The 25,997-nt window shown below is 52.6% G+C and overlaps 6 protein-coding genes across 6 annotated transcripts; 3 read left to right on the plus strand and 3 right to left on the minus strand.

The window, feature by feature from the left end:
* Positions 1–563: 563 nt before the first annotated feature.
* Positions 564–3,487, minus strand: BDP55DRAFT_625596 (phosphatidylinositol 3; the record flags this gene model as incomplete). Its single annotated transcript, XM_060571497.1, has 4 exons — positions 564–3,084; positions 3,128–3,229; positions 3,276–3,362; positions 3,429–3,487. 4 exons carry the CDS (start codon positions 3,485–3,487, stop codon positions 564–566), a joined length of 2,769 nt encoding a protein of 922 aa, XP_060437118.1.
* A 390-nt stretch (positions 3,488–3,877) lies between these two features.
* On the plus strand, positions 3,878–5,781 carry BDP55DRAFT_598207 (Nse4 C-terminal-domain-containing protein). The gene is made up of 2 exons (XM_060571018.1): positions 3,878–5,209; positions 5,263–5,781. The coding sequence occupies exons 1-2, from the start codon at positions 4,081–4,083 to the stop codon at positions 5,454–5,456; spliced, it is 1,323 nt and encodes a 440-aa protein (XP_060437119.1). The 5' UTR covers positions 3,878–4,080; the 3' UTR covers positions 5,457–5,781.
* A 542-nt stretch (positions 5,782–6,323) lies between these two features.
* BDP55DRAFT_736509 (uncharacterized protein) lies at positions 6,324–8,258 on the plus strand (the record flags this gene model as incomplete). The annotated part of the gene is made up of 1 exon (XM_060580358.1): positions 6,324–8,258. One exon carries the CDS (start codon positions 6,324–6,326, stop codon positions 8,256–8,258), a length of 1,935 nt encoding a protein of 644 aa, XP_060437120.1.
* Positions 8,259–15,716: 7,458 nt separating this feature from the next.
* BDP55DRAFT_625600 (uncharacterized protein) lies at positions 15,717–16,975 on the plus strand (the record flags this gene model as incomplete). Its single annotated transcript, XM_060571498.1, has 2 exons — positions 15,717–15,719; positions 15,866–16,975. The coding sequence occupies 2 exons, from the start codon at positions 15,717–15,719 to the stop codon at positions 16,973–16,975; spliced, it is 1,113 nt and encodes a 370-aa protein (XP_060437121.1).
* Positions 16,976–17,363: 388 nt separating this feature from the next.
* On the minus strand, positions 17,364–18,092 carry BDP55DRAFT_625601 (BTB/POZ protein; the record flags this gene model as incomplete). Its single annotated transcript, XM_060571499.1, has 2 exons — positions 17,364–17,888; positions 17,943–18,092. 2 exons carry the CDS (start codon positions 18,090–18,092, stop codon positions 17,364–17,366), a joined length of 675 nt encoding a protein of 224 aa, XP_060437122.1.
* A 2,256-nt stretch (positions 18,093–20,348) lies between these two features.
* BDP55DRAFT_18422 (CNH domain-containing protein) lies at positions 20,349–24,465 on the minus strand. The gene is made up of 3 exons (XM_060565842.1): positions 24,371–24,465; positions 20,610–24,238; positions 20,349–20,559 (listed from the first exon to the last, which is right to left on the minus strand). The coding sequence occupies exons 2-3, from the start codon at positions 24,216–24,218 to the stop codon at positions 20,470–20,472; spliced, it is 3,699 nt and encodes a 1,232-aa protein (XP_060437123.1). The 5' UTR covers positions 24,219–24,238; positions 24,371–24,465; the 3' UTR covers positions 20,349–20,469.
* Positions 24,466–25,997: the final 1,532 nt, after the last annotated feature.

Below are 25,997 nucleotides of genomic sequence, written 5' to 3' on the forward strand. Positions count from 1 at the left end.
GATTATGGTTGACTTGTTGGAATTGTTGGTTTGAGAAAGAATGGACTTCTAAGGAAGGGCCTAGTACCTTTATATATACTATATTTTCGTAAGTTCCCAAGATCCCAATATGATACTATGTATCGGAGATGGGACCGGTTATGCCTCTGGCTGGCACTAAAATTTAGTCAAACCGGTGCAAGATATAGTTGGAATGTGATGCATTTCCGAGCCGTGTGTCTCAAGTGACCGTATACGACACACACAATTCGGAAGAGTCTCGCACACAGGATATACATCATCATGTACTGATCCGCTATGAAAATGCCTTGCGTGGCACTTCTTTTCCCTCGTTGTTAAGGTCGCAGTCTTCCCGATCTTGCTCACATCGGACAGTAGAGATTCCCATCAAGGTAGCGGCAGCGACATACATGATATCTCCGATGAGGGATCTCCACCAAAGTAAAGAATTAGAATCAGGTGGACCCACGAGACACTGTAGTTTTTGGTACTTGTCAACGTTGCTGTTCATTATGACCTCAAACTCTAAAGCATACGGACTCTCCAAGCCTGACATCCGCCCTTTAGTTTCGGAAAGCCTGCACGAGCTCATGCAGTTTGTCAATGACAACCGGAGCAATGGCTCCGAGCGTGTCTTCAATGATCCTCTCGAAGAACAGCATTGACTCCTCCTCTGTGAGTTCCAGGTGAAATCGCTCACGAACCTTTAGGACCGCCTTGTCGGGCTCGAGTCGAATGTCAGGAATGTTCGCGTCGACCATGAGGCTGAACAAGTTGAGTATTAGGTTAGAGGATTTACGTAAAGCAGTGTATGCCAGGAAGCAGTACTGCTTGAACTGTTTGAAATGCTCTGAGTTGACACCGCCCATACAGTCTACCATTTCCTTGGAGAGTTTCATGACTGGTGCAAATGGCTTTGGGTCTCGTCCGAGGATGAACCCAAAGTCAGCGTGGAAGAAATGGCCATCCGGAGCGAGGAGAAGGTTATCCAAGTGCCGATCGCCGACACCTAGAATATAGGTAATCACGCAGTATCCTGCACAAGACTTGATATAGGTGTCCAGAGTTTCTTGACGTAACCCTAGGGGTTGTCGGTCGTCTGGGTTATTGGATTTCAAGTAGGTCAGTGCCGGATTGTTCCTGAATTTCGAAGCAATGCTTTGGAAGCTGACGGATGGAACAAATTGAGAAGCGCCTGCCGTGGTGCTGGTGGCCAGGATTTTGTAGGGAGATAGTTTCAAATCCAAGTTTTCTTTCTGCAGAAGTTGATCCATGAGAGTAATGATTTGAATGACCAACTGGTCCTGGCGCAGGTCGTCACCAGTCTTGAAGATGATGGGGTACTTTTTGCCGGTGCTGGTTTTGAAGGTAACCTTGATCGGGCAAAGAGATGATTTGAAGACCGTTGTCTCGTCAGGAACCACTCCGACAACTAGCATGGTAGGGTCGAGCGGCAAAGGCAATGGCGGGTCGATTGTCAAAATCTCATTCTTTGGATCTGCTAAGAAGTGTTTGACGCGGTCAGTCTTTTTGGCGATAGATTCGTGTGACGTTTTGACTTCTCCAGAGATCTTGGATAAGATGGCAATCAACTCGGCCTGTCTCAGGAGTGTCTTTCTCGATTCAACCCCATCCGGTTGCTGCACCAGTTCAGTCATGAAGTCGTAAGCCACTTTTCTGTAGATGTTGCGGTTATCTAACCCCTGCTCAGGGCTATGATCGTCGCATTCGACCATCAGGTACCAATGGAAGTAGTTGCCAAGAAGGAAGTTACCAGCTGCTCGGGATATCAAGAATTGAGCTAGAGACGAATCATGAATGGCCTCCTGGGAAGAGTCGGCCTGGATGCGCTCGTACTTCAAGGCTTGCACCAACTGCAGCAGGTAAAGGAGCAGCTCATGATCATCCGCCTTACGTAGCCTTTCCACAGCATATGCCCGAACAGCTTGGTTGTCGAAGGTGGGGCCAAGCAACTCTAAGGCGTCGTCGACGTCGATTTCGGTCCAGCGTCCCAAGACTTGAACCGCCTGCTTGGCTTCGCTTTGGTCTTGCCAGTTGACTGATTTAACAAACTTGGTGACAGCCCGTTTGTCGCGAGTGAGATGATAACGGAACTTCCAGATTAAATCCTTCTCTTCCGGGGTCAACGTGTGGGTTGGCGAATACGACATGATGAGGTTCAGCTCATCCCGGACCTTCGCATTTGGTTTAAGATCCTTATCGAGAACCCCATGGCGATGCTGACTTCTGACGAGCCTCCTGTGCTTGCTTTCGGCTGGGTTGTCACGGGCACCGACCTCAGGATCATACACCTTCATCAATCGACTCCCAGCTGAATCGTCAAGCGCGTCGATACCAGGACCAAACTGCACTTCAGGAGGTGGCTTCAGCATTACGTTAGACTGAGAAGCAGACACATGCTGAAGCGCCGAAATTGGCGGGGGGTCGTACTCCAGGTCGGCGAAAACAACTGGAAAGTCAAATCGAGGCAACTCAACGTTAAGTTGAAACTTGGAAAACCCTGGATGGGATTCGGTATTCACAGTGCCTTTGTCGTCTGAGACTCCCTCCTTTTTGGTTGACGCATCTCCATTTGTCGTCCTCTGGTGTTGCATAGTCTTGAGTGATGCTTTTGCCGACTGTATTCCGCGCTTCTCAAAGCCACGGAAGACAAGCTGATCAAGCCAGTCGACTCTGGGTATCTCGCCCATTTCGTGCTTCTTGAACAGCTTCTCCATGCGCTCCAGCTCTTCAGCATCCTTATCTACAATTGGAGCTGCTCCTTTCCTCGAGCTGTCCCGTTTCTTGCGCGGAACCGCAGGCGTAGCGGTATTGTCATTCCCATCAGCATTCTTGTGTCGGTGAACCATGCATTTCTGCCGGCCCTTCTGCACCTGGTTGTCTCGGTCGAACAGTGGAAGTGTTGTGCCACCGAAGGGAATCGCATGGCCCCTTGCCTGTTTTCCTCCAGCTGGTGACGAGTCCCATAATGTGATGGCTAAGCAGGAGTTTAGAGGAAGGGTTTTGTAGTTGATCGGTAGTGTGAGCCATTCGTTCCATCTATGCGCACTCTGCGTCAGAGGGCTTTATCTAGGACCAAGAACCAGTCTTATGGGAAGTATCTCACCTCCTCTCATTGCGAAACGATTTGTATGCCGTCTGGATAGGCACGGTCAACGGCTTCGAGCCGGCCCATACTTGGACGGTGACGTAGAGATCAGAGTGAGAACTAGCAAGTCAGCGTTGGCGATCAGCAGCCACGCAGAGGGTGTCACCTTGTGTTAGAACCGATGTGTCTAAGGGCGGCCTTTTCCAATAAAGTAGAATGCAGAAATGGTGTTTCGTCGCCCTCTAGGTTAATGCTATTACGGCAGCGTCAGTCTCGCGTATTATCCGGGTTGGGAACGACGCAGTGGACAGGCGCATACATGCGAATGCTGACTGGGTAGTCTAGAGACTCGGAGCTGGCAAATGAAAATGGCTCCATTGTGAGGATAGGAGCTCGTTTGAGGAGGTTATGAGTCCATCATGCAATGAAGCTGGCAAGTTGCAGAATGTCGTTCGGCGAATGCGACAGACAGTGGTTGCATGTGTTTGAGTAGGGTAGGTTGAGGTCACTGACTGCCCCAGACTGGATAGCCACCGGTAGCTGGCAGCTGACTGTAGGAAGCTCTAGTGGAGCGTATTAGTACACCCTAGCGTGGGCGGGCAAGCTGTGGACCTCTATCGTCTACCCGCCCCGCTTCAGCCACATGTCGCTGTACTTATCTCTTATCGATAGTCACACTCAGCCACATTCACCCCACGCACTCACAGGTACCTACGATAACGATTGTTGGACCCTGCTGAGCGCGTTGAGTGGAAGGGTCGCCTGGGAAGTGCTTGTCGCGTCTTCCATGCTCAGTCGCATTTCACGCGCGATATCCTGCACAACCACCCGAAATCGTCATCGAACCCCGGACAGAAGGCGTGCTCTTTTGTTCTACGCCAGGTTCGACTTCATATCGCGTCAAAATCCCCGACGACTATAGTATCGAGCACACAGCATCTTCTCATCTACCAACCCCATCGACATCGAGAATGCCGGCGAGAGTAGGAGGCTCGTCCTCCCCCGAATCGAGCGAAGACGATGCGCCCCGTCCTGCGCGCGGCCATCTCGCCGTGAGAGACAAAGGCAAAGGTCACGATGTCCCCATTGGAAAGCGGAAACGTACAGACACGGAAAATGGAGGCCATGCTTCCCGTCGCCGAGCTACGCGCTCCGTTGAGAGAGAAGAAGAATACGATTCAGACATCTATGACCCAGACCAACCGATGGAGGAGCGTCGAGAGATTCAACGAAAGCTGCGAGATCTTCAGAAGGGCATCACCGAAAATATGGAGGAGTACATGCTGCCAGGCTCAACGGGTCTAAAGGATACCTTGATGATGGCTCAGCGGGTAGCCAAAGGCGTGAAACAAACGACGGAAGCGACCATCGACTCTCGCCTGCTTGTCAGTGCCGTCGATATGTCGTACCGCAAAACCGTAAGGTTGATGCAGGGAAGCTCCACTGAGGGTGTCGATGTGGATGAGTTCGTCTCCAAGTGCTGCACCTACATGCGGCAAGCCGGCGGAATCGCAGACGACGAGGCGCCAGAGCTATCGGGTACACAAAGACGGAGACGCCGCACCAATGGCAACTCCCGCGATGATGAGGATGAAGGAAACGATGAGGCATTCAACTGGAGCCATCTCGGACGCTTCGCATCATTACCAAATGTCCGTCGGCCAGCCCTGCCCGGTTTTCTGCTTGGTCCATTGTCCGTGGAGAAGAAAGTCCGCAAGATATCGAAGCGCACCGCCCCTTTCAGACCCAACAACCTGGAAGAGACAAGACCTGAGGTGTTGAATGTTGAGGACCTTGCCAAGAAGGAGAACGATCTGACCGCTATCTGCGGTAAGATTCTGAAGCAGCTGGACAAGGTGCAAAGCAGCATTCAGACCGAACTCTCCGAAATATTCGAAACCACCGAAATGGACGACGCCGAGCAGATTCAACTTATGCAGAAATATGGTCTACGGGATACAGGCGGTGTTGACCTCCTTCGCTTTGTTGTCAACCCCAGGTCCTTCGGCCAAACGGTCGAAAACATGTTCTACGTCAGTTTCCTCATCCGTGATGGAAAAGTTGGCATCGAGTTTGACAGCGACGAGTATCCCTCTCTCAGTAAGCCGGCCCTCATCTAACAGCTCACTTTAAATGTACTGACTAGATTTCAGATCCCATCAGCAATGGAGACGCAAATGAGGACGGCATGGCCAAGCGTGAGACGGCGAAGCAGCAAGCAATCTTTTCCATGGATATGCAGACATGGCAAGATATCATTGACACATTTGAGATCGAAGAGCCGATGATTACCCATCGGAAAGAAGCAACAGCGCAAGGTCCCGGAGCTAGGGGATGGTACAGCTAGAAGAGGACAAAACGGCGTATTTGGAGTTCCGGCATTGCATTTCAGTTCCATCGTTCATCGGTGCTGAACGAGATATAGAATACCAGGTCAAGATGTTGCAATGGAGTTTTGGGGGAGGCATTAGAGAACGGAGGATTGGAGGAATATTCCCATGGACGCCAATATTGGGGAGTTGTTTGACCTACCTAGCAATGAATCAATGGGGCAACTGACGCCCTCTGCAGCATCATTCTCTGCACCGTCCCCACCTTACCGAACTTCAGAATGCGCTTGCTAACAATGTGCCATGTCATAAGGTAAGGTACGAAGAGATCAATGAGGCGAGGGCGCGAGGTAGGGGAAACTGTCCACAAAGACAGCCCAAAACTCTGAGGGATGCGCACGTCCGCAAGTCTTGCCTAATATTAGAGTACTCATTTTTGGTTCAGGCTCCTTTATGCGTCAATGATCCTTTGAACCATTATCTTCAGATTCGGTGTTGGAAGCTTTGTTGAAAGTTGAATGGGAGTTGCACTGACGGCAGGGCAGTCTGGTATGCAAACGGAGGCATTGTTATCTCCCTCGACTTGGGAGAATCTACCCCGGGGATGGGGTCGAGTTCTTTCAATAAGCCGATGGTATTACCTTGAGTATCTTTACTACATTGGAGCTTCTCGTGACCCAATCAGTATACGACATCCTGGAAATAAGCTATGGCATAAGTACGGCGTGTCCACACAGATCAAAGACGTTTGAGCAGCTTTTATTTTTTCATTCCTCCTGTTATCTTTCTCTATTCTGTTTCCTTGCTATCAGACACCACAAATTATACGAGAGAAACTGTAAGTACACCTTGCGAAGAGACTGACACACTTGGCATCGAGCGAGATGGCCGGGGAGAAGGGTGAGGATTTTCCAGAGAGAGAGGTTTCCCGAGGCCGAAAAAGCTCTTGCGAGGAACCTCCAGCCACAACAACATCTGAGAAAGATGGATTGCACGTGAGGACTTCGTTGGACCAGGGCTCCGAACCGCCTCCAGCGAATGAGGAGCAACGGCGAAGTGAAAGCAGAGCGTCTATGTTATCAGCGCCTCACGATGACTCGCCAACAACAGTCCATCCCTCCAGGTTGTCCTGGGCTGTTATGGCCGGGAAGGGTGCCACTGGAGCAAAGTTGGATATGCGGAGCGTGGCGATCCCTTCGCAGGATGATCTCACAACACCAGCCACGCCTGTATCGGCCATACGGGACCTACTCTCCAGTCGTCCTGCTTCGCCAGCAGGGCTTCCAGTCAGTCGAGGTGAAGACGAAGCAGTGCCATCAGGTCCAGCTCCCTCGGGCTCAAGCGTCTCCCAGTGCGGTGGTTCGGTTTCCAGGGGAAGTGGTCGCAATTCCAAATCTCGCAATAGCACTACGCCCATTCAACAAACAAGGCAGACAAGCCGACCTAATAGTCCAGCTCCAACTATGCCTGATTCGACTCCGCTGGTCCAACAAGAAGGCCAGGAGAAGCAACTCAGCGCCCCAGCTCTAGATACAGATCCCATTGAGTCGACTGAGTCAAAAAGGCTCGTGGAGATGAGGAAGTTTCTGAGAAGCCTCGCGGAATCACACGACATTCTCCACTTAGTCAACGAGGAGCCGGCACCCACAACATGCGAGGCGCTCTTCAAGAACTTTGCCTCAAAAGTCTCTGAAGAATGCAGTACGAGTCATAAAAAGCTTCAGGCCGAGAATTCAAAATTCGAGACCTCGTCTCAAGCACACGCGCAGCTTGAGGGCGAGAAGACTGCACTGCAAGAGATCGTCGCGAAGCAAGCAGACAAACTGGGCGAATTCGGCTTACTGGAGAAAAAGGCACAAGAACTTGGTGACCAGGTCAAAAGCTGTATGGCCGAGCGATACAGATTCAAGTCGGACCTACAAGCAAATCAAGAGAAGCTCAAGATGACCGAGAACGAGCTCAACGAGAAGGAAATTGCCCTCCAGCACCTCACAGCCGAGCACAACGAGGTCCAGATGCGCAGCCAGCAGATGGCTCCTCCCATGAACGAGGAAGAATTGAAAAACAACATCTACGAGCTCCGAGATAAGCTCGAGGACGAAATCACGGCCAAGGCGGCAGCGGAGCGCAAACTTGAGGAGGAGACGGGCAGATGGCAGGCCAAGGAGATGCGGTATGAGGACCATATTTATTACATGGAAAACCAGGTGGTGGCCTACCAAAAGCAAGTCAAGGAAGCGGAGGCTTTGACCGAGAACTATCAGAAGCAATTGGTGGAGCAGACCAGGAAAGCCTTCCAAGCCCAAATCGAGGCGGAAAACATGGCTTTCACCGTCGATCACAAGATCGTTCCCCTTGCCAAATTTCGTAAGCTCGTCGATAATGCGAGGGGCGAGATATCAGACTTGGAAAAGCGGCTCGTTCAAGCAGAGACTGATCGCGACGTTGCCCAAAATCAAAACGTTTCCATGGACGATGTGCGCGACATGGTCATGGGAGAGCTCGTCGGTTTCTACAGTCTCGCTATGGAGGATGCCGTGAGCAACCTCTACAGCAACTGGCGGGAAGAGGAAGCTAGATTATCGGACTTGGTGTGCGATGGCAACGATGGCTTCCACAGATACCCTCACGCCGTTGTGCTTTCCGACGAAAAGCCTTCGCAGTCGCTGTCTGATGATTTGTTCTCGCCCCCCAAGCGAGGTTCTGGGGCGGTGGCGTTGAAATCCCACGCATCGCAGACCGAGAGCGAGCCTGAGGGGAGACTTAACCTCGCGAATGAGCTCGAAGGCTGCAACAGCCAGTCCTCCATGGCAAGATGAATCGAATTTCTCGAGACTGGAGGAGAACACTAATTGTTTCCACAGGAGCCGGAAGAAAACCAGAGCAGCCCTAATCGAACACAACAGACACTGGAGGACGAACTCGCCAGACTTGAAAGAGTGTCTTCGGCGGTAAGTCCGGGCCCCTACATTCTTGAAGCGATGCTAACCAGTGTTCAGGAGTCTCAGGGGAGCAAGATCGACCAAGGGGACGTCTCTCTTGAGCTTCGCAGTACTCAGAATGCATTAAAGGAGTGCCAACATCTTCGCAAGGAAGCCGACAAGAAGATCAAAGAACTCAGAGACGATGCCAAAAAGCTTGTTGATGAGAATTCAGAGCTGAAAGCAAGCGCTCGCATGCTGGAGCAGAGCATCAAGGAGGGCGGAACCATTGCCGGCCGAATGAGGGAAGATGCCAACGGGATTCCGGCCATCCAGGCGCGCGACGAAGAAGAAGCCGAGACCAGTCGCAAAGGTGCCGACAATAAGATCAAGGACTTGGAAGCTACGCTCAAGCAACGGACCAAGGAGCTCAAGAAATTCCAGAAGAGGGACATTTTCATGTCGCAGGTCTCTGAGCAGCTCAAGGGGCAATTGAGCGCAGTCCACCACAAACTCGGCAAAGCTGAGGCAAAGGCTGCGTTTGCCTGCGCGCGAGAGAAGCTGGCACGAGAAAAGTTGGCACAAGAGGCGGCTACAGCGGACGCATCGAGCACCACGTCGAGCTCGCCGGACGACCCAGGAGAGCACCTTCAGCTAGTGGCCGACTTGATTGACCGCGTGGATAAGGCGGAGAGCAACCAGGTGGCGAGCCGCAGGGATCTTCAAGAGATCCAAGATATGGTGTCAGGCCTCGATGAGGATACCAAGCATGTCCGGGACGAAAGAAACAGTCTGGCTCTTGAGAGAGACAAGCTCTTAAAAGAAAAGGTGGAACTAGCCCAACAGAAAGATGCGTTAAAGGAAGATCTCAAGGCGTACATGGATTCTACGGACGAAGTTGCAGGACAAAACGTTAGACTGCTGGAGCAACTACAAGATATTGAGCAGAAAATGCGAAAGAAGGTTGAAGAGATCAAAAACAAGGACGAAGAAATCCAAAAGAAGAACAGGGAGATACGAGAAAAGGACTTCTTACTCAGAGAAAAGAAGGAGGAGTTGAAAGCGAAGCAGAAGACTCTCGACGAATGCCACGAGCACGGCGAGCGCCTCAAGAAGCAGGTCGCCGACTTGAAGAACTCGCAAACTGGCCCGTCCGATGACCCACGGATTGCCACGCTCAAGGCGGAGATAGCCAGACTTGAAGAGAGCGTGTTCGGTTTCCGTAACAAATGGAGCTTTGCTGAGGAAAGGTTCAAAAGTGAGCAAAAGAGGCGCGTTATCTTGGAGGAAAAGGGTGTCGAACACCTCAGAAACGAGATTAAAGGCAAGCTTGTTTCTGAAGACAAAGAGCTGCGAGAAGATTGGATCGCGGAGCACAACAAAATTGTTGAGGGGCTAAAGAAAGACATTCAGGCATTGGCGAGAAGAGCCGAAGTAGGCGAAGCTGAGCTGGAGAGGATCAAGACTTCACATCAGGAGGAAGTGGATGGCCTCGAGTTCAAGATTCGCGACCTGGAGAGCCGCAAGTCGGCTGCTTGCGATGGTGCTGATCCGATGGAGCCCACAGCTGAACACCAAAAAACACTAGATGAGCTAAAGCTCAGAGTTCAAGAGCTAGAGAGTCGAAACCCAGCCGCTGACGACAATGCCGATCTGGCCAGGATCAAGGATGAACATCAGAAGACGGTGGATGCCCTCAAGCTTGAGATTCGGAATCTTGAAAAAGGAGACCATCTGAAGATGCTCACTTTGATAGATATGGAGCAGAAACGCCTAACAGAGGTGGCTGGACTCGAAAAACAAGTCGTGTCTCTGACAACCGAGAAGGAAGAAATCACACGGGTCTTGTCGGGCATGACGTTGCCGAGAGGGAACATGACTTCTCATCAGGGCACGCAGACTTGCGACACATCGCCGGTCGAAGACTCGACGCGAATTCTTGATTACCAAATGCCTATCGACGAGACTTTGGGGACGACATCAGGCAATCAACACGCCCCTCCTGAGTTGAGGGCCATACACCAGCAGTTCTTAAACACGTTTGAAAGTCTGATACAAATGCAGTCAACCACTGCTAACAAGCTTGATTCTTTCTTCAAGAGCTTGTGCGACAAGCTGGGGAATATGGACCTCCCAGAAGATCCCAACGAGTACCAGGTTGACCGCATGATAGACCTGCGTAACGCCCTCCACGAAGCTCGCACTAAGATGCAAGAACTGGCCTTGCAAAAGAAGCATCATGCTGAAGTCACCTTCGAGCACTACCCCGAGGGGCTATATGCACTCACGAAGAAGATTGATAAGTACAAGAAAAGACTCGTGATGATCGAGAACAGGACGGCCAACGGGGCGGCCGATGAAGACGGCGTCGGAAACGGTGCCGGCGGGAGTGGTGGTGAGAATCAACCTGATCAGTCCGGGGGCAGTGACTGGGAGACCGCTAGCAGTGACGAAACGTCTTCTGGCGGCGACGATGATAGTGATTCTGATGAAGACGGACCGGACCCAGGTAACGACCCAAAGAAACTCCGCAAAGCCATCGACGCGTTGGAGAGCAAGAAGAACATAGCCGAGTCGACTCTGCAGGAAGAAGGGCAACTTTTGCGCGCAACTATCGATCACTTCGGAGGGGTTTTCAACCAGATATATCAAGATATAGGCAACCCGTGCGAACCAGCCCGACAAATTCAACGAGAAATAGAGGCCGTGGCACAGGCCGTCGGAGACCTAGATGACTCGGAGGCCACCGTGGCCGGGCCAAGCTCAGCCGCCGGCGCCCAGCCCAATGTCGCCGACCCTCCGCTACCCCCAGATTCTACATTCAACCATCTAGCAAAGGGCCTGGACAAGTGGAGAGGGAAGAAGAAGGCTTACAGGTTCCCTGACGACGGCGATCCAGGAAGTTCAGGCGACAGCTCCGTTGATGGAGACATTGATCGGTACAGTTCACCCAAGCGGACTGCTTGGGAGGCACGCGTCCATGCCATCCGGGAGATTTTAACGCAAACATATGCGGAACAAAGGGCTTGCATTTTCGCTCGAAATGACATCATGGAGGCCACGCGGAATCTGCAAGTCGCTGATGACCCCATCCGTCAACAGCCAGGGCCAGCGTCCTCCAGTCTTTCCGCACATCCGCTCCCCAGCGCACCCGCGGATCAAGAAGACCCGGGATCTCCTCAGGCAGAACCGTCGTCGACTACCACGCAGCCAGCCATCCCAGATAGCCCAGGCGACGAGTCCCGGCGGGCGTTCCAGAGCCACAACGCCTTTGACGACCTCACAACTGAACTGTCCTCGCAGTCTTCCAGCGATTTTGTCGCCCTTCACGCCACGGACCGGATCCTGCCTTCCTACCTCCCGCGAAGCATCTGGGACCCCCTCAATGAGTGGTCCATGAGCTGTGAAAATGTTTATAGCAATCTTGAGCGTCTCGACTATTTGATTGAGAGCCTCATCCACGACGGCGTCAACTCCCAAAACTACGAGTGGCTACGCAGCAGAGCTCGGCAGCTCAAGATCCTCCTCGAGAAGGCCAATGCGACAGTCGCTGTTCTCCAGGCAAGAGAACCTGACGAGTTCGTGGGCATGTCGGACAACGAGCTCGTCGAAGAGGCTCGGCGGCTCAAGAAAGAGAACGAGGAGTGGGAAAAGAAGCTCAAGGATTACAGAAAGATAGCCGTGGGAGTACAGGGAGAGATGAGAACCAGATATTTCCGTGCAAATAGCCACGCAATGACCTTGCAGACGATTAAGGAAAAGCTGGAACAGAAAATCAGCGCTATGGAGGACGACAGGCAAGAGGCCATCGACGATGGTGTAGACAAGCAGATCCGCGAGACGGTGTACTATTACGGAGAGCAAAAGAAGGATATAGAAAAGAAGACGCGCAGGATCTCGGAGCTGGAGGGGAACCTTGCCGAGGAGCAGTCGTCGAAGAGTGCCTTGTTCGATGAGACCATCGAGGCCATCAAAGATCTTCAAGGAGAGATCCACCAGCTACGGAAGGACAACGAAAAGTTGGAGGACAGGGGCAAGACGTTGACAACCGACATGGAACGGGCACTGGACATCACCACGGATGGCTCGTCGGGAACTGACGCACAAAAGCTTGTTCGGATGAGGGAGCGCATCTCCCATGCTCTACATCTGGACCTATCCGCAATCGACGATTACGAGGTCGAAGAATTCCCCGAACAGGGGATGACGGAGCGAGAGGAGGGTTTGATTGACATCATCAACGAACAGGTGAGGCAGTGGGCGAAGCTGTATGATCAACACAAACATCGAATCACCCAGCAAAAGCAAAACTACGATGACCGATTGGCTAAACGAGACATTTCCATCAAGCTTCAGCAGTCTAAGATGAGAGATATCATGTCTTCGCAAAGGCGGCGACTCGGTCTCTGCGAATTGGAGTTGCAAGCCGAAAGGATGCAGCTCAAACACGCTAGGGCGAGGATAGCACTGATGGAGAAGCAGCAGCAGCAGCAGCTTCGTGACCATGTGGATATGATGATCGATCAAGATGAAAAGAACTTGAAAGCTGCTGGAGAGGGAACGTTTGAAGAGAAGCCTGGGCGGGATGGGGAAGGGAAGGGGAAGCAGCGCGCAGGCGCACCTGGTGGTGGTCCTGGTGGTGATCCCGGCGACGACGATGATGACGACGATGACCCCGGCGAGGGTCCCAACGGCGACTCTTGCGGCAGACCGGCCAGTGGTCCTCGTGGGCCAGGTAAGAAGCAGACAGGAAATGGCAAAAAGTGTAGCTGTCCCTGTCTCGGTGGCTGCGATTCATCAGACAGGTCGGTGGCTTCACAACAGACCACTCCAGCTGCTAGGCAACATGTTGTCAGCGACCTCGTCAAGGTGTACGATCAATACAAAAGATGCTGTGGCCGTAAGTCCAACAGCGAGACGGACAAAAGCAACACGACCGCCGCACCCGAGTCCGGAACGGAGACGGTGGTCCCCGAAGACGACGGCCTTCTCCTGGTGCGACTAGCCGGCATCATGGAAATGGACAGCGCCACAAGAGAACGAATCGCGCACCCGCGCCCGAGTTACCTCTTCCGCCTTCTCCTCGCCTTCTGGAGCTGCATACGCATTCACTACGTCTCATGGCGGCAGGCGTTACACTTTGCGCTCGGCGGCCTCGTTTGCTTACTCGTCTATCCGCTGCCCGGCAGCAGCTGGAAGCCGAGCAGGCCAGCGTTTCCGGAGCCCAAGCCCGCGGCGCTGGTGATCAAGGACACGATCGTCTTGTACTGGTTCTACTGCTTGTACCAGGCGCTCACGGCGACGTGGGCCGTGCAGAGGATCTACGACATGGCCAACGGGGTCACGAGGGCGTACTTTATCGAGAGGGCTTTGCATCCGGAACGATCGAGGTGGTGGGGTATCGACGGGATCGATATGAGGCTTGCTGGGTTCTCTGCAACTAAGCCTGCTGTGCCTTTCACTACTGGCGAAGGGGCGGCAGTATGAGAAAGAGAAACGTAGAGGTTGGAGAATGTGCCCGTGGAAGGCGCGGGAGGCGGAAGGCGGGAGACGGGAGGACGTCCGAGGTTTCTTGGCGGGGGATCTGTCAGTGGACGGAGATTTTGACAGTGAGCAAAGTGTGTGTGTGTGGTAGAAGCTTTTCGTCTGATGATGATGGATAAACGATAAACGGCATTGCGTATGCGTGTCCGGGAAGTCTGCAGGGAGCAATTGTTCGGATCGTCGATTTAGGGTTCCACGGAGTTCAACGGCATTTGTAGCTAGTTAGTTTGATTATTGCTTACTGTATACCTCATAAATGAGAGCATTGGTTGTTTGTACGGATGGCTACTGTTTTGGGAAATAGCATGCAAATAGATTTTGAGAAACATGGCATCATTTGCCAGTTGACGATCCGTGAGTCCCCTCTTGACAAGGCCTTGACAGGAAACGAAAACGACAGACTTGCGTGCGTGACTGACTAACTGACCTACGAATGCCTGACCTCCGCTCAGCCCTCCGATGCATGATTTGGAATTCGGGGAACCGGGCCCTTGTCGTGTCATTCATATCCAGTTTCCAGTTCCGTCCCGGGACCCTGGGCCACCATGAAAAAAGAGAGAAGAATAGATGGAAAGAAGCCGCACTTACGGGGCGGAAAAGGGACTAGCGCCCCGGAAGCCCCACTATCCAGAAGATTCCCACTTTCGGTCTAGTCCGGCATCTGTGCCTCGGCCCCAGTATCGTTCTGTTCTGCAACCTCTGCCCTGAACGGAACGACTCGAATCCCCGGTTCCCATAAAAATAAAAGGGAATCGGAGGAAATGTTTCGCGGAACCGCTAGCACGCTGCGGGCTGGGGACGTTTTGGATTACCAAGACAAGCAAGTTGAAGGAAGAGAGGATCCCGTCACTCGGCCCGGCACTTGCACCAACTCATCGAAATCCATTCGTTCGGGGTCTTGAGCGGTGTCTACGATCCGCCGTCTCCGTTTCTACCTCGGCCGCGAGATACCAAGCAGAGCAATGTCGAGCTCTTTTGAAGTTGGAGCTTGAAGTTAGTAAAGGCATTGATATCCTAGGTATTGCAGATGCTGCTGTCGCTGGCTTAGTAACTGCGCGGGAGTGTAAGGCGCAATGGAAGATGTCACTCTGATGCAGTTCCCACACCACCCGGCCAGTGATGTCATGACTTGGGGGTGCCACGCCCAGCGCCTGTCAGTGGGCTGGGAAAGGAAACAACGTTCTGACTGACAGCATGCTGCAGGAGCACCCGCTACGGCTGGTCCGGAGACACAACTGACCACCACCACCACCACATTGACCACCAATTTGAGATATTCGTGCTCGAATGCCAGTCCAAATTACTGTACAGAGACTTTTTGCAACAGCCAGAGGCCGATCATCAGCCATCATCAATCGTTCTACAGCGAAAGAAATACAGTAAGACATTGCCAGAAAGCAGAACAAAGATAGCAGACAAAGAGTAAAGCTCGCCGCAACGAGAATAGGGAAGAAGAGTTCTGGTTTGGTCTGGTCCTACCAAAGGTCCCATAAGCAGCTGAGAAGAAAAAGCTCGGCCGACCCGAACAAGGCATTTAATCTCATTTCCCATGCGCCGGTCACCCCATCGGATTCCATGAAACGTCGTCTCCCCGACTCAGCACCATTTCCCGACCACACCCGGACGATCTCTCTCTCTGCGCGGAACTCATCCCAATCACCTATCAAACCATTCCCAAGTAACGTTCAGAAAAAATTGGCGAAGCCCATTTGCTGACGGCATCCCCCACCACTCCCGCGCCCTCCCACCTCCCAATTCTAGAACGACGTCCCTCGGACTTGGACCCTTACCTTAAGGTACTTTGAATTTGAAATGGTACGTGCTTTTTTAGCTCGTGAACTTGCCTCATCCAAGCAGCACGCCGCCCCATTACCTCATATATAGTCGCCCGCCTCCTCACTCTGATCACACAGTCCATTTCGTCAACCACGTTCGCACTCCTAATAACGTCCCTCATATAGAGACTACTGAGATACCCGGCTATAACAGCCCACGCCCGCAGCCTCAACCCCTCGCGCATTCATCGCAGAGCGTTCACGGCAACTCATAACCCGCAAGCTCAGTCCCAAGCACAGGAATCAACAGCAGGAACCTCATCTCAAACCAACAACAGCAACACCAATTCGCAGTCACCAACCCAGGGCCAACACACCCTCGACTCGCCAGAACAACAACTCAAAGACAACCACCACAAGACCAACGCTCTGAAATCCGTCAAGGACAAACTCACAATGTCCTCAAAACTCATCCCCCAAAACCCGGCCGACGTGATGGTCATCCGCGACCTCACCCCAAACATCACAACCTTCTCCGTCCCCTTCTCCCGCTTCGGCACCCTCAAAATCGGCGGCCGCGCCACCTTGGTCCGCCTCACATCCGGCGCCCTCGCCGTCTTCAGCCCCGTCGCCCTCACCGACGCAGTCAAGGCCAAGATCGCCGAAAAGGGCGGGAACCTCGCCTACATCATCGCCCCCGACATGGAGCACCACATCTTCATCTCCGAGTACAAGGCCGCCTACCCGCAAGCCAAGATCATCGGCCCCGATGGCCTGCCGCAGAAGCGCGCCAAGCAGACGGGCGATCCCAAGATTAACACGGCGGACGAGTTCTTTGTCGTTTTCAAAGATGGCGCGGAGAAGCGGAGCGTCACTATCACCCCCGAGTTTGATGCCGATTTCGAGTATGAGTACGTCGATGCGCACGCCAACAAGGAGCTCGTCTTCTACTTCAAGCCTGAGCGCGTGCTCATTCAGGCTGACTTGCTCTTCAACCTGCCTCCGAGGGAGCAGTACTCCAAGGCGCCCGAGGGCGAGCGCGATACCTCCTCCGGCTTCGGCAACAAGCTTTTCGGCGGCCTGCAGACTACCGAGGGCGACGTCAAGTGGGTGAAGCGCTTCCAGTGGTACGTGATGAGCAGCAAGGATAGGCCGAGCTTCAACGAGAGCATCCAGAGGATCGATGCGTGGGACTTTGATACGCTCATTCCCTGCCACGGAGATACCATCCAGGGTGATGGAAAGGAGAGGTTTAGGAAGGTGTTTGAGTGGCACTTGGCCGGTACGAAGAAGTAGAGGAGTTGCTGGGTGCTTTTTGTGTCGCAACGGGGATGGAGGGGGTGATGATTTCATGTTTTGCATGACGGCGCTTGTGTTTTTCTTAGCTCGATACCATGTTAGAATCTAATAATTCTCAAATCAGGAGTACAAGTCCACGAAACAGCGTGCAAATGTAAACGCGATCACTGAGCACGATTGCGAACTCAGCTCTGATCATGAAAGTGTTTCTGAATTGTCCTCTCGTTGATTGCTCGTGTAACCTTTCTGCCTTCATCTCCCGAGTCCTGTTGACGTGAACGGGTCAAGTGGATCAATGAGAAATGGCTCCCACGCTGGGAGCAACATGAGCCCTAAGAGTCGACGGCAAGGCATTATAGATGTCCGACTCCAGCTTCTACTCAACCTAATCTCTAGACGTCTTCGTGAAGTTGACTTCGATCGTGCTGTCTCTTAAAAGCTCTTTTCTGGTTGATAGAAAGGCCTTGCCATTCTTATTGCTGAATCTGGCGTATTGAGAAGACCACCAGTTCGTCATGACAGCCAAGTCGTGGTACTTGCATAACGCATTTTCGACGCAGCTAGCGGGGAAAGGACGATTCCTATCAAGGTACAAGACCCAGGCGGCCTCGCTAAGAGTGTATCCTATAGCAGATCTTGCCCAAGCCTGGTGTGCGAAGACCAGATCGATGAGTTTGATGGCCTGGGGCTTGCTCTGGTAAGACGACAGCGCGTCCATCATTCGCTTCTCAATAGTAAGCATGACTGTCGAAGCCTCCAACAGATCGGCGAGGATCCAGAGTCGGACATGTAGCTCCAAATCGGCCTTTGGGGCATTCCATTCGGTGGTGCCTTTATAGAAATAGTCAAGGAGGTGACGCATAAGCTCTGATTCAACGTCTTCGAAAACAACCACGCCATCTATATTCTCCTATCCGATGTGTCAGTGTTAGTTACATGTTCCAAACCATTCGGAAAGTACAACCTTGAAGCCACTGCTGAAAAGAGTTTCAAAGTACTTGGAGTGACTGGCGAGCATAGTCTTGTGAACGTGGATCTCCTTGCCTTGGCAGATGAGTTTGAAATCCGACAACCTGCCGGTTTCAATCAGCCATCGATGATTCTCCTCAGCCATCGTGCAAGCCTTACCGGTTGGGTTGGCTGAGTTAAGTGGATGGTCTGTGGCGAGTATGTATGAGATATTCGCGTAGTAAGAATGAGATCAAGATGTGGAAGCGTTTTGCCGCATGAGAAAATGATGAAGAGCGAGAAGGGGATGGTCAGTTTCCCGGCAAGGAAAGAAAGCCCGGAGGGTTGAGGCCGCCTGAGCTATCAATAAAAAGGCAAGGGCATCGGTGAAAGTTCGCCGGGAAGGAACGTGGGAGAATAGAGGCCAGGTCCTTCCTATATAATAAGATATCGCAGGCAGGCACTTTACTAACGATTCAAGTTACCCTGCATCTGCGTTTGTCGTGCCGAAAAGCCAAAGAAATATTTTGCCAAATTTAAGTGCGACTGTCTCATGATATAGCACGCAGGCAAGTTCGTTGACTTATATGATCACTCGTATCTCATGGGTTGACTGGCCTGACTTTGCGGGTTGACAACGCCAGTCCTGACCAGAGTCTTTGGAGCTTTGTTGGCAGTCGTCTGGTTTTCGGCAGATACATTAAAACAGAAGTGAGGATAGCATACCTATCTTAATCATATTGAGAATGTTTTTGGGGTTGTCTGTCTAACGCTCCGGAATCTCAACTCAGTATCCAATACTCTGGCAAATGTATGCTCTGAGGTTTCGTCATTTCAGAAAATACAACGATCTCTCAGACGAAAAGGGGGTAACAAGGGGGGGGTTGTTTCTTGTAGTGACACTTAGATGAGGCTTATTTGGAGCTGCAATATAGGACCCAAGGCGGTAAAAGAGCATGAGCATCGCAGTGAAGCGAACGTAGTGCTCGCAGAGAACAACATATAACTGGGCACGATGAATCTTGTCACTACTACCACAGGTTGACTACACTACTATGTATAATGACTGATAAGTTACTGATGATAATAGGCCCTTGGACTCAGCCTACTTGGCTTAGTATGAAGCCTTCTTCCCCGAATGCCTGGAAGCTGGGTGTGAGCTGCCTCCTCTTATTGTGAGCCAGACTACAGGCGCCTGGCCATAGGAAAGCCACGGCCTAGGGGAAAGCCGACAAAGACCACCAAGATTCAAGGACAGGCTCCGAAGACATCATCCTCGGAAATAACCTCTTTTTGCGATAGCTAGATAGCTTACAGTCTAACCCGCGCCCGTGAGAACGTGCCTCGATCAACTGAGGTTGCTCGGGCGAGGTTTAACACCACACCTCCTCGCTCACTTGAACTCAAGCAGCCGAGAGTATGCACGGGACTGAAGCCTGCCTCGACATTTCCACGAAAACATAGAGTACTGATAGTGACTCGCACTAGAAATTCCCGAACGGGGTGGCTTGCTGGAGGTGAACTGCCTATTCAAGATATAAATACGAAGCCTTTGCCGTGTTTTGTTTGTCTTCAGGAAGCGCATCTTCCGCAACTACCACACCACCGAATTCTGTCATGCAGGGCATCCTTGGCTGCGGCACTGCGCATCATAGCAGGCCTTCCGCCATGCCTTACTGTCACTTGATTCTGATGAAGACTCGGGACCGTGTAGCTCGGCTCGCACATCCTCTCATGTTCTCCCCTCGAGTAGCTCCATGTCACTTCCCTCCCGCTTGATGCTTGATTTTCAAAGGTAGACGGGACAACACACCTCTTCCTTCTTAAACATCGTTCAACACATGGACACATCGTCACTTATCGCACCAGCAGAGGGACCAGTACAATGCCAGTAAACGTCCATATCTTATTCTTCAACAGGCTCATGCAATTACAAAGATTTGAACATAATCCAACCGCCCACGCACCACTGTATGCAACGTCAGACCCAAAGCTCAAACGACAATGCGTAAGATGATACCCTCACGCCATGCCCCCATTCCTACCCTCATCGTCGTCGCCTCACGTTCCTCACGGTTCACGCGATACACAAGCATCTTTGAATGGGAACAGCTTCTCTCGAATTGTTCCATCCAGCCGCTCGCCTCTCTCTCTCTCTCTCTCTCTCTCTCTAGATTCTCGCACTCAATCCCATCCTACCTCCTTGCCAATCCCTCCCACATCCAAGCCTTGGCATGCGGACGGGCTGAGTTCCCAGTCGAACAAGAATCCTCATCCAAGTAAATATAACAATGCAAAATAGAACCACGTATCGATGGCGAAGCAGAATTGCTGTCACCCCTTCTACATGAAGCATTATCGCCGACACCGTCGGCCCCGGAGTATGACGTACGTCAGGTAGACCGCAACCCCCTTCATGACCAAAAGGCTGCCACGGATGCGGCTGAAAAAGAATTTGTTGAGTGAAATCACTCTGGTATCGATCTTTAAAACATGTTTTCCCTCGGAAGACTGATGAGAAGCAGCTGGGTCGTGGAGTGGAATCAAGGGATTTCGGATCTCCTGTTGCTCTTCCAGAAATCGATGGCTTCGACAACATCCTCTCCCTTCTCATCTTCATAGGCGAAGATGATCTACAACCTGTTAGTGGGGCGCGCGATACGGGACGGATAGAGAGGATTACCTCGTGCGTGCTGCTGTGCAGCATCCGAATGTTCTTGTGTGGCACAATATGCACAGCACCATTCTCAATGTTCCTGAGCTCAATGAAGTTCTGCTCGAACGCCAGAATCCACGGATAGCTGAGAGCAAAGCTTCCTGGTGTGCCCTCCCAGTCGATCCGCCATTCAGGTCTTGCGCGCCATCCATTACGATTGACGAAGAACGAGAATTCGGAGTAGTTGAGAAGAAACTCGCCGTTGAGACGCTCGATGTGGATTGGCTTGACATTCTCCTTCCTTGCAACGAAGTCAAGACTCGTGTCTGCCTGGTCGAGCAATGATTGTGTCTCCAGAGTCTCAAGCGACACCACCTCAAATCCACGAGCACATGCCACACACAACTTCGACTTGAGGAAGTGTACGGATGATGATTCAGTGGGAATGTAGAACTCCTTGAACGGCTTGAGCTCGTCCTGTCCAGCAAACATCTTGCCGAAGCCCTTTTGCTTCTTACCCTTCGACATGGCATCGTTGGGTTCGTACACCTTTATTGTAGTCGAGAGAGCTGAGGACTTAACGCAGCACACAAGATGTCTGCCGAGGCAGATACCTGTCTTGAAGAAGTTGCAGTGACTTTGGATTTTCTTGGGTCGCTTGGAAAGAGCAGGCTCGTTCGGATCCAATGCTCCAAGAGGGTACGAATAGAGTGCCTTGTTGGATAGCACCAGAAGGAGGCCATATTCCTCAAGAACGTCGAGCTGGGTGACGCTCGTCGTCTCGATGACGCGCTTGGGCATCGCGTCTCTGCTCTTGCGATCAGAGAGGTAGATGCCATTGTCCGTGCCGTACAGCAACTTGCGGCCACCATCATACGGCGTAACGCAGTTGACTTGGTTGGTACCCACAAAGAAGCCTGTGGAGATAACGCTTGTGTTGAAGAAATCGGCGCGGGCTCTCAAACGTTGCTGGGCGCTGTCAATGAACTCGAGCCACTTCTTACGTGCAGCCTGGTTAGACGCGTAAAGCGTCAATTCATACCCGGCTTTACCCAAATGCCTGAACGTGATTGGCCAGCCTTCGCCCTTCTTGTTGTCGTTGGTGTTGGCTCGAAGCGCGGGAAGCAAGCTCGACGAAGATCGCTTCATGGCACCAGAACCTGGGATAACTTCTTCCATCTCGCGGATGGCAAGCAATTCCAAGGGAATCGGCCGCCTATATGCCTTAATCTCTTCCCCTTTGCCGGCCTGCTTGATTCTCACCAGAAGGACCGCGTGGTCAAACAAGAAAGCAGTGATCTCAGACGCGTCTTGCGGTGTCTTCTTCAACTGACTCTTGAACACCAACTCTCTGCCTTCCTCCGTCAGTCGCAGATCCACCCTCTCGTTTGGCCGGAAGCGTAGTTGCTCATGGAGTCGCCTCAGGTTGAATCTGTTCTCGGCCTTTCCTGACTCGGCGTTGACTCTCGTCAAGAGGTCGCGGATCAACTTGAGTACCTTGGGGATGTCTTCCTTATCAGAACTACCGTCCTCGGTGTACTTGAGCACGTTTTCTAGCAAAAGTGGGTAACGAGCCAGACGGGTTGTCGGCTTGGTGAGGTAACCGTTGAGTTCCAGCTTGCGCGACTCCTTCCGTCGTTCAATTTCGTCAACAAACTTCGCAAAGAAGGGATTGGCGGAACGTTCGTTCTCAAATTCGAATTTGGCCTCCAATTGCTTGGAACCATACCAAATAAATGGCTCGAATTGAGGCACACACTCCATGAAAATGTCGCCAATAGCGCCAACAACCGGATTCTTTTGTTGCCGCTCTGTCAGCATCTTGGCAAATTTTGCGCTCACAGCATGCAGACTCGGGTGGTCCACAATATTGCTGAAAATTGCCTTGACAACCTTCTCCCTTTTGTTGGCAGGAATTGGAGAAGCCTTGGAGCGCAGAGGCAGAATCCAAAAGTCGCGCAGATATTCCAAGTCCTTGACGAAATCTCGCTCTGTGTAGCAGATTTCTGAAATGACTTCCTGCCTCTTTTTCTCTCGGTCGCCGATGCTGTCGGCCACTTCCTTAGGAACGGAATTGATCCAAAGTTTCTGCTCATCGGTCTGGTCGACGTCGTCTTCGTTCGAGACGTTCTCAGACTCCTTCTTCAGGCCAGGCTGAATCTTCAGGTTCAGCCGAGATACCTGCTCCAGTCTACGAGGGCACGCAATGGAGTAGCAGAGCTGATCTCTTGTACAAGTCGGTGAGTAGCACTCGGAAAGTAGCACAAAGACACCGTCGACGGCAGGTCTCTCTTCCGTTTCTTCCATGAGAGTTTCCCGGAATTGGTACATTTCTGATGTGGAGTCTCGCAAGCGGTGTTCGTAGGTGACGTCGTGGAAGAACTTCTGGGCATCAAGAGCTCGTCCCAATAGCAGCGCCAGATTCCTGTCTGTCGTCCTAATAATATACGACAAGACATCCACAGCTTCGGCACCACTGAAGGCGTTCTTATACGTGAGCTCGTTCTTCGTCCGGTCGCCCGTGATGATCTTCTGCCGGAAGCAGTCGGCCACTCGCGATAGCAGTGCGGGATATACCAAGGGGGGTCGGATTTTGCCAGTTGGAGGTCGTTCACCGTCGATAGACTTGCTCATAGAAGGTCTATGCGCCAGGGTTGCCTCGCTCTCCGAAGGCGTTATCGTTGGTGCCACCGTAGACGCCATCGACATCGTCCTCTGATTGTTCGGATCACCGGCCGTCGAAGAAGCCATACTCATCGTTCTCGTCTGGGAACCTGGCGCTGGTGTATAGCCTCCTCCGAAACTTCCATTGGTAGCCGGCAATTCTACGGGCGCCCTTCTGTTCGGAATAACCCGACCGCTCATAGTCTGATGGGAGTTCTGGTACTGGTGCATATCGCGGTCCTGCGGATGATAGCCAGTCATTGACATGGCTCGATCGTCTTGGCGTTCTGGAACGACCCTTCCTTGTGCTGTCGTGCGAGACGAGCTCGGATTGTACGGAGCATGGCGGAAAGCATTGGCCGGGGCTTGGTGACTCGGCTGTGAGCCGTATCCATTTGAAGGAGGCTGGTACATATTCGGTCTCGGGGCGGATGCAAGAGACTGTGAGCGGTACGCATCGTTATTCATAGCTGGCGCCGCGCCTCCTGCTCCTTGGTAGAATCGCTGTGCTGCCGTTCTTGGCGGGCCGTATTGCCCTTGGGCCGGCGGCGGTCCCCTTCCATCACGCTGGGGAATAGGCCCGGCAGGTCCTCCGTATGGGCGGCGAGCCTGTTGCTGCTGCATGTATTGTGCTTGCGGGTTGGGCACTTGGTAGCCGCCTGATGCTGAGCGTTGTTGAGCCGGGTATCCATTCGGCTGCATGGGAGCACCTCTCGGAGAGCCCGGGTCGCGGTCCATGTACTGGCCTGGAGGCACCCTCGGAGGGGGCTGTCGCTGCATAGACGACATGGAGGATGACATTGTCTGTGTCCTTCCTCCCTGCTGTTGTGGCATCATCTGGGGAGGCATCGAAGAAGAGGTCATTGTCTGGGAACGTCCCGGCGGGGGATTGGCGCCGAAAATGTTAGAGTAGGCGGCTTCGCGCTGGTAGTTGGACGAGTGACCCCTCGGGTCGCCGCGGTAGTCGGACATGATGGATTCGATGGAGGAAACTGGGAGTCGGCGACAAGGCCCTTATCAGCTTATGGTCGTGGGTTGGTTTAAAGGGGAGAGATGGCGAGTGTGCCAAGGTGGAGAAAAATGTGGTACAAGAGAATGAATGGAAAGAGAGGTGTAGTACTAACAACGTGAGGCCTCAACGGCCGCCGACTATGGCGAGGAGACACAGGACCGCCCAAACCACTCGAAGGGCACAATTGGCGGGATTGAAGGCAGAGGTCGACGCGGCAGTCGTCGGTTTGGCGGAGAGGCGGTGGCCGGCGTGGGGGAGGATTTTTTTTGGTGGTTGCTATCCGTTTCCCCTTCGTTCTAGGTGTTCTGCGTCCCCTTTCTAGGATGGGCCGGGTGACGTTATGGGCCTATGATTTGACACAGGGCCCTGACCCGGGCGATTGTCGAAGGGGGGGTCAAGAAGAAAGGAAACAGGGAAGACGACGAAAAAGAAACCGAGCCACGGCAAATCTGGCAACTTTTGTTTATCTCGAGACGATGCGAAAAGGAGCGTCGGGTGAAGGCAAGGCAGCGCAGTTGTGCGGGCAGACGATAGCAATGCTGAGTAACTTGTTGCTGGCGGCTAGGAAATGTTGCGGGCAAAAAGTCGAAGGATGGTGGTGGCCGTGGTGGTTCGTGGTGGAGGAGGTGGTGGTGGAAGAGGGTGCTGCTGGGTCACTGGTCGTCGTTGGTGCTAAGTCATCGGCATTGGGCTAGAACTGGGTCGGGGACTGGAGACTGGAGGTGCTTGGTTGGGACAGGCGTCGAAAGCTGGGGATAGATTGATAGGACGGCACCAAAACTTGCAGACAAGCCCGGAGTCTGGATACAAGACGGGATACCGCTGGGAGGGGACCAACCACCTCGTCTTGGTGTATCCGTAGGTATTCGTCGGTGGAGGGCGCCTTACCTTAGTCAGGGTCGGGACGAGTACTTTTTTGGATGCGCCGTTTTCTCCTGCGGGAGGTGCGCATGTAAGGCAAGGCAAGGTACCTTTTCACTTCTTCATCTAATTCCTACTGGCCTGTCTCGGCCTGCTTGCTTGCTTGCCTGTCTTTGGATATGCTACTACCTGAAGGTGCACCTTATGCCTGTTGGACGGTGATACATCCTGCCTTCGGGTTTCTCTCTTTTCCTATCTTTTGCTTGGCCAGGAAAGTGCCACAGACGGTCACGCTTACAAAGGGCAACAACTGCTGTGCGATCGACTTGCGCCCATCTCGTTCCATTCGCTGTTGATGCTGCTGCTGCTGCTACTAACCAAAGACATCCAGTACCGTACGGAGTACCTTAGATACACACGCAGAGCAAGCGGCGTGCCTGGTGCACGCCAACAAGTCGCGAATGTGCTAGGACGGTAGATCAATCAAATCAGTCAATGTCAAAAGAGACGGCCGACCGCCAAAAGGTGCAAGCTGGACGATCCACCGACACGCCAGGACAGGTAGACTTGGGACTTGGGGTGACTTGGCCCGATCCACCGTCTCCCTTCCGCCCGTGAATTAGACGCAGCGCCCTGCTTCTCTGCATCCAACATTAAAAGGCGTCGATTGGCCTGGCCTGGGCATTCCTCTAACGTGCGGTCTGGCGATGTCAAGATCTAAGAATAACAATGTCTGACTTGTGATAGCGTGCTCTTCATTATTCAAGAACCTTTGCTAGAAACAGGGGGGGGCTAGACTGGAAACCCATCTTGACGCCGCGTGAGGTGGGCAGCGTGACTGCCGGAAGAAATGGAGCTCCCTCATGCAAGAACCGCAC

This window comes from Colletotrichum godetiae (assembly GCF_030913485.1).
Source record: "Colletotrichum godetiae strain CBS 193.32 chromosome Unknown BDP55scaffold_1, whole genome shotgun sequence".
Lineage (NCBI taxonomy): Eukaryota > Fungi > Ascomycota > Sordariomycetes > Glomerellales > Glomerellaceae > Colletotrichum > Colletotrichum godetiae.

Excerpts from the sequence above, each read along its gene's own strand:
- BDP55DRAFT_598207 (XM_060571018.1), top strand. The coding sequence starts at position 4,081 with ATGCCGGCGAGAGTAGGAGGCTCGTCCTCCCCCGAATCGAGCGAAGAC. Across the intron at positions 5,210-5,262 it reads CGACGAGTATCCCTCTCTCA|ATCCCATCAGCAATGGAGAC; the intron begins GTAAGCCGGCCC and ends ACTAGATTTCAG.
- BDP55DRAFT_18422 (XM_060565842.1), bottom strand. The coding sequence starts at position 24,218 with ATGTCCGACTACCGCGGCGACCCGAGGGGTCACTCGTCCAACTACCAG. Across the intron at positions 20,560-20,609 it reads TGCACAGCAGCACGCACGAG|ATCATCTTCGCCTATGAAGA; the intron begins GTAATCCTCTCT and ends AACAGGTTGTAG.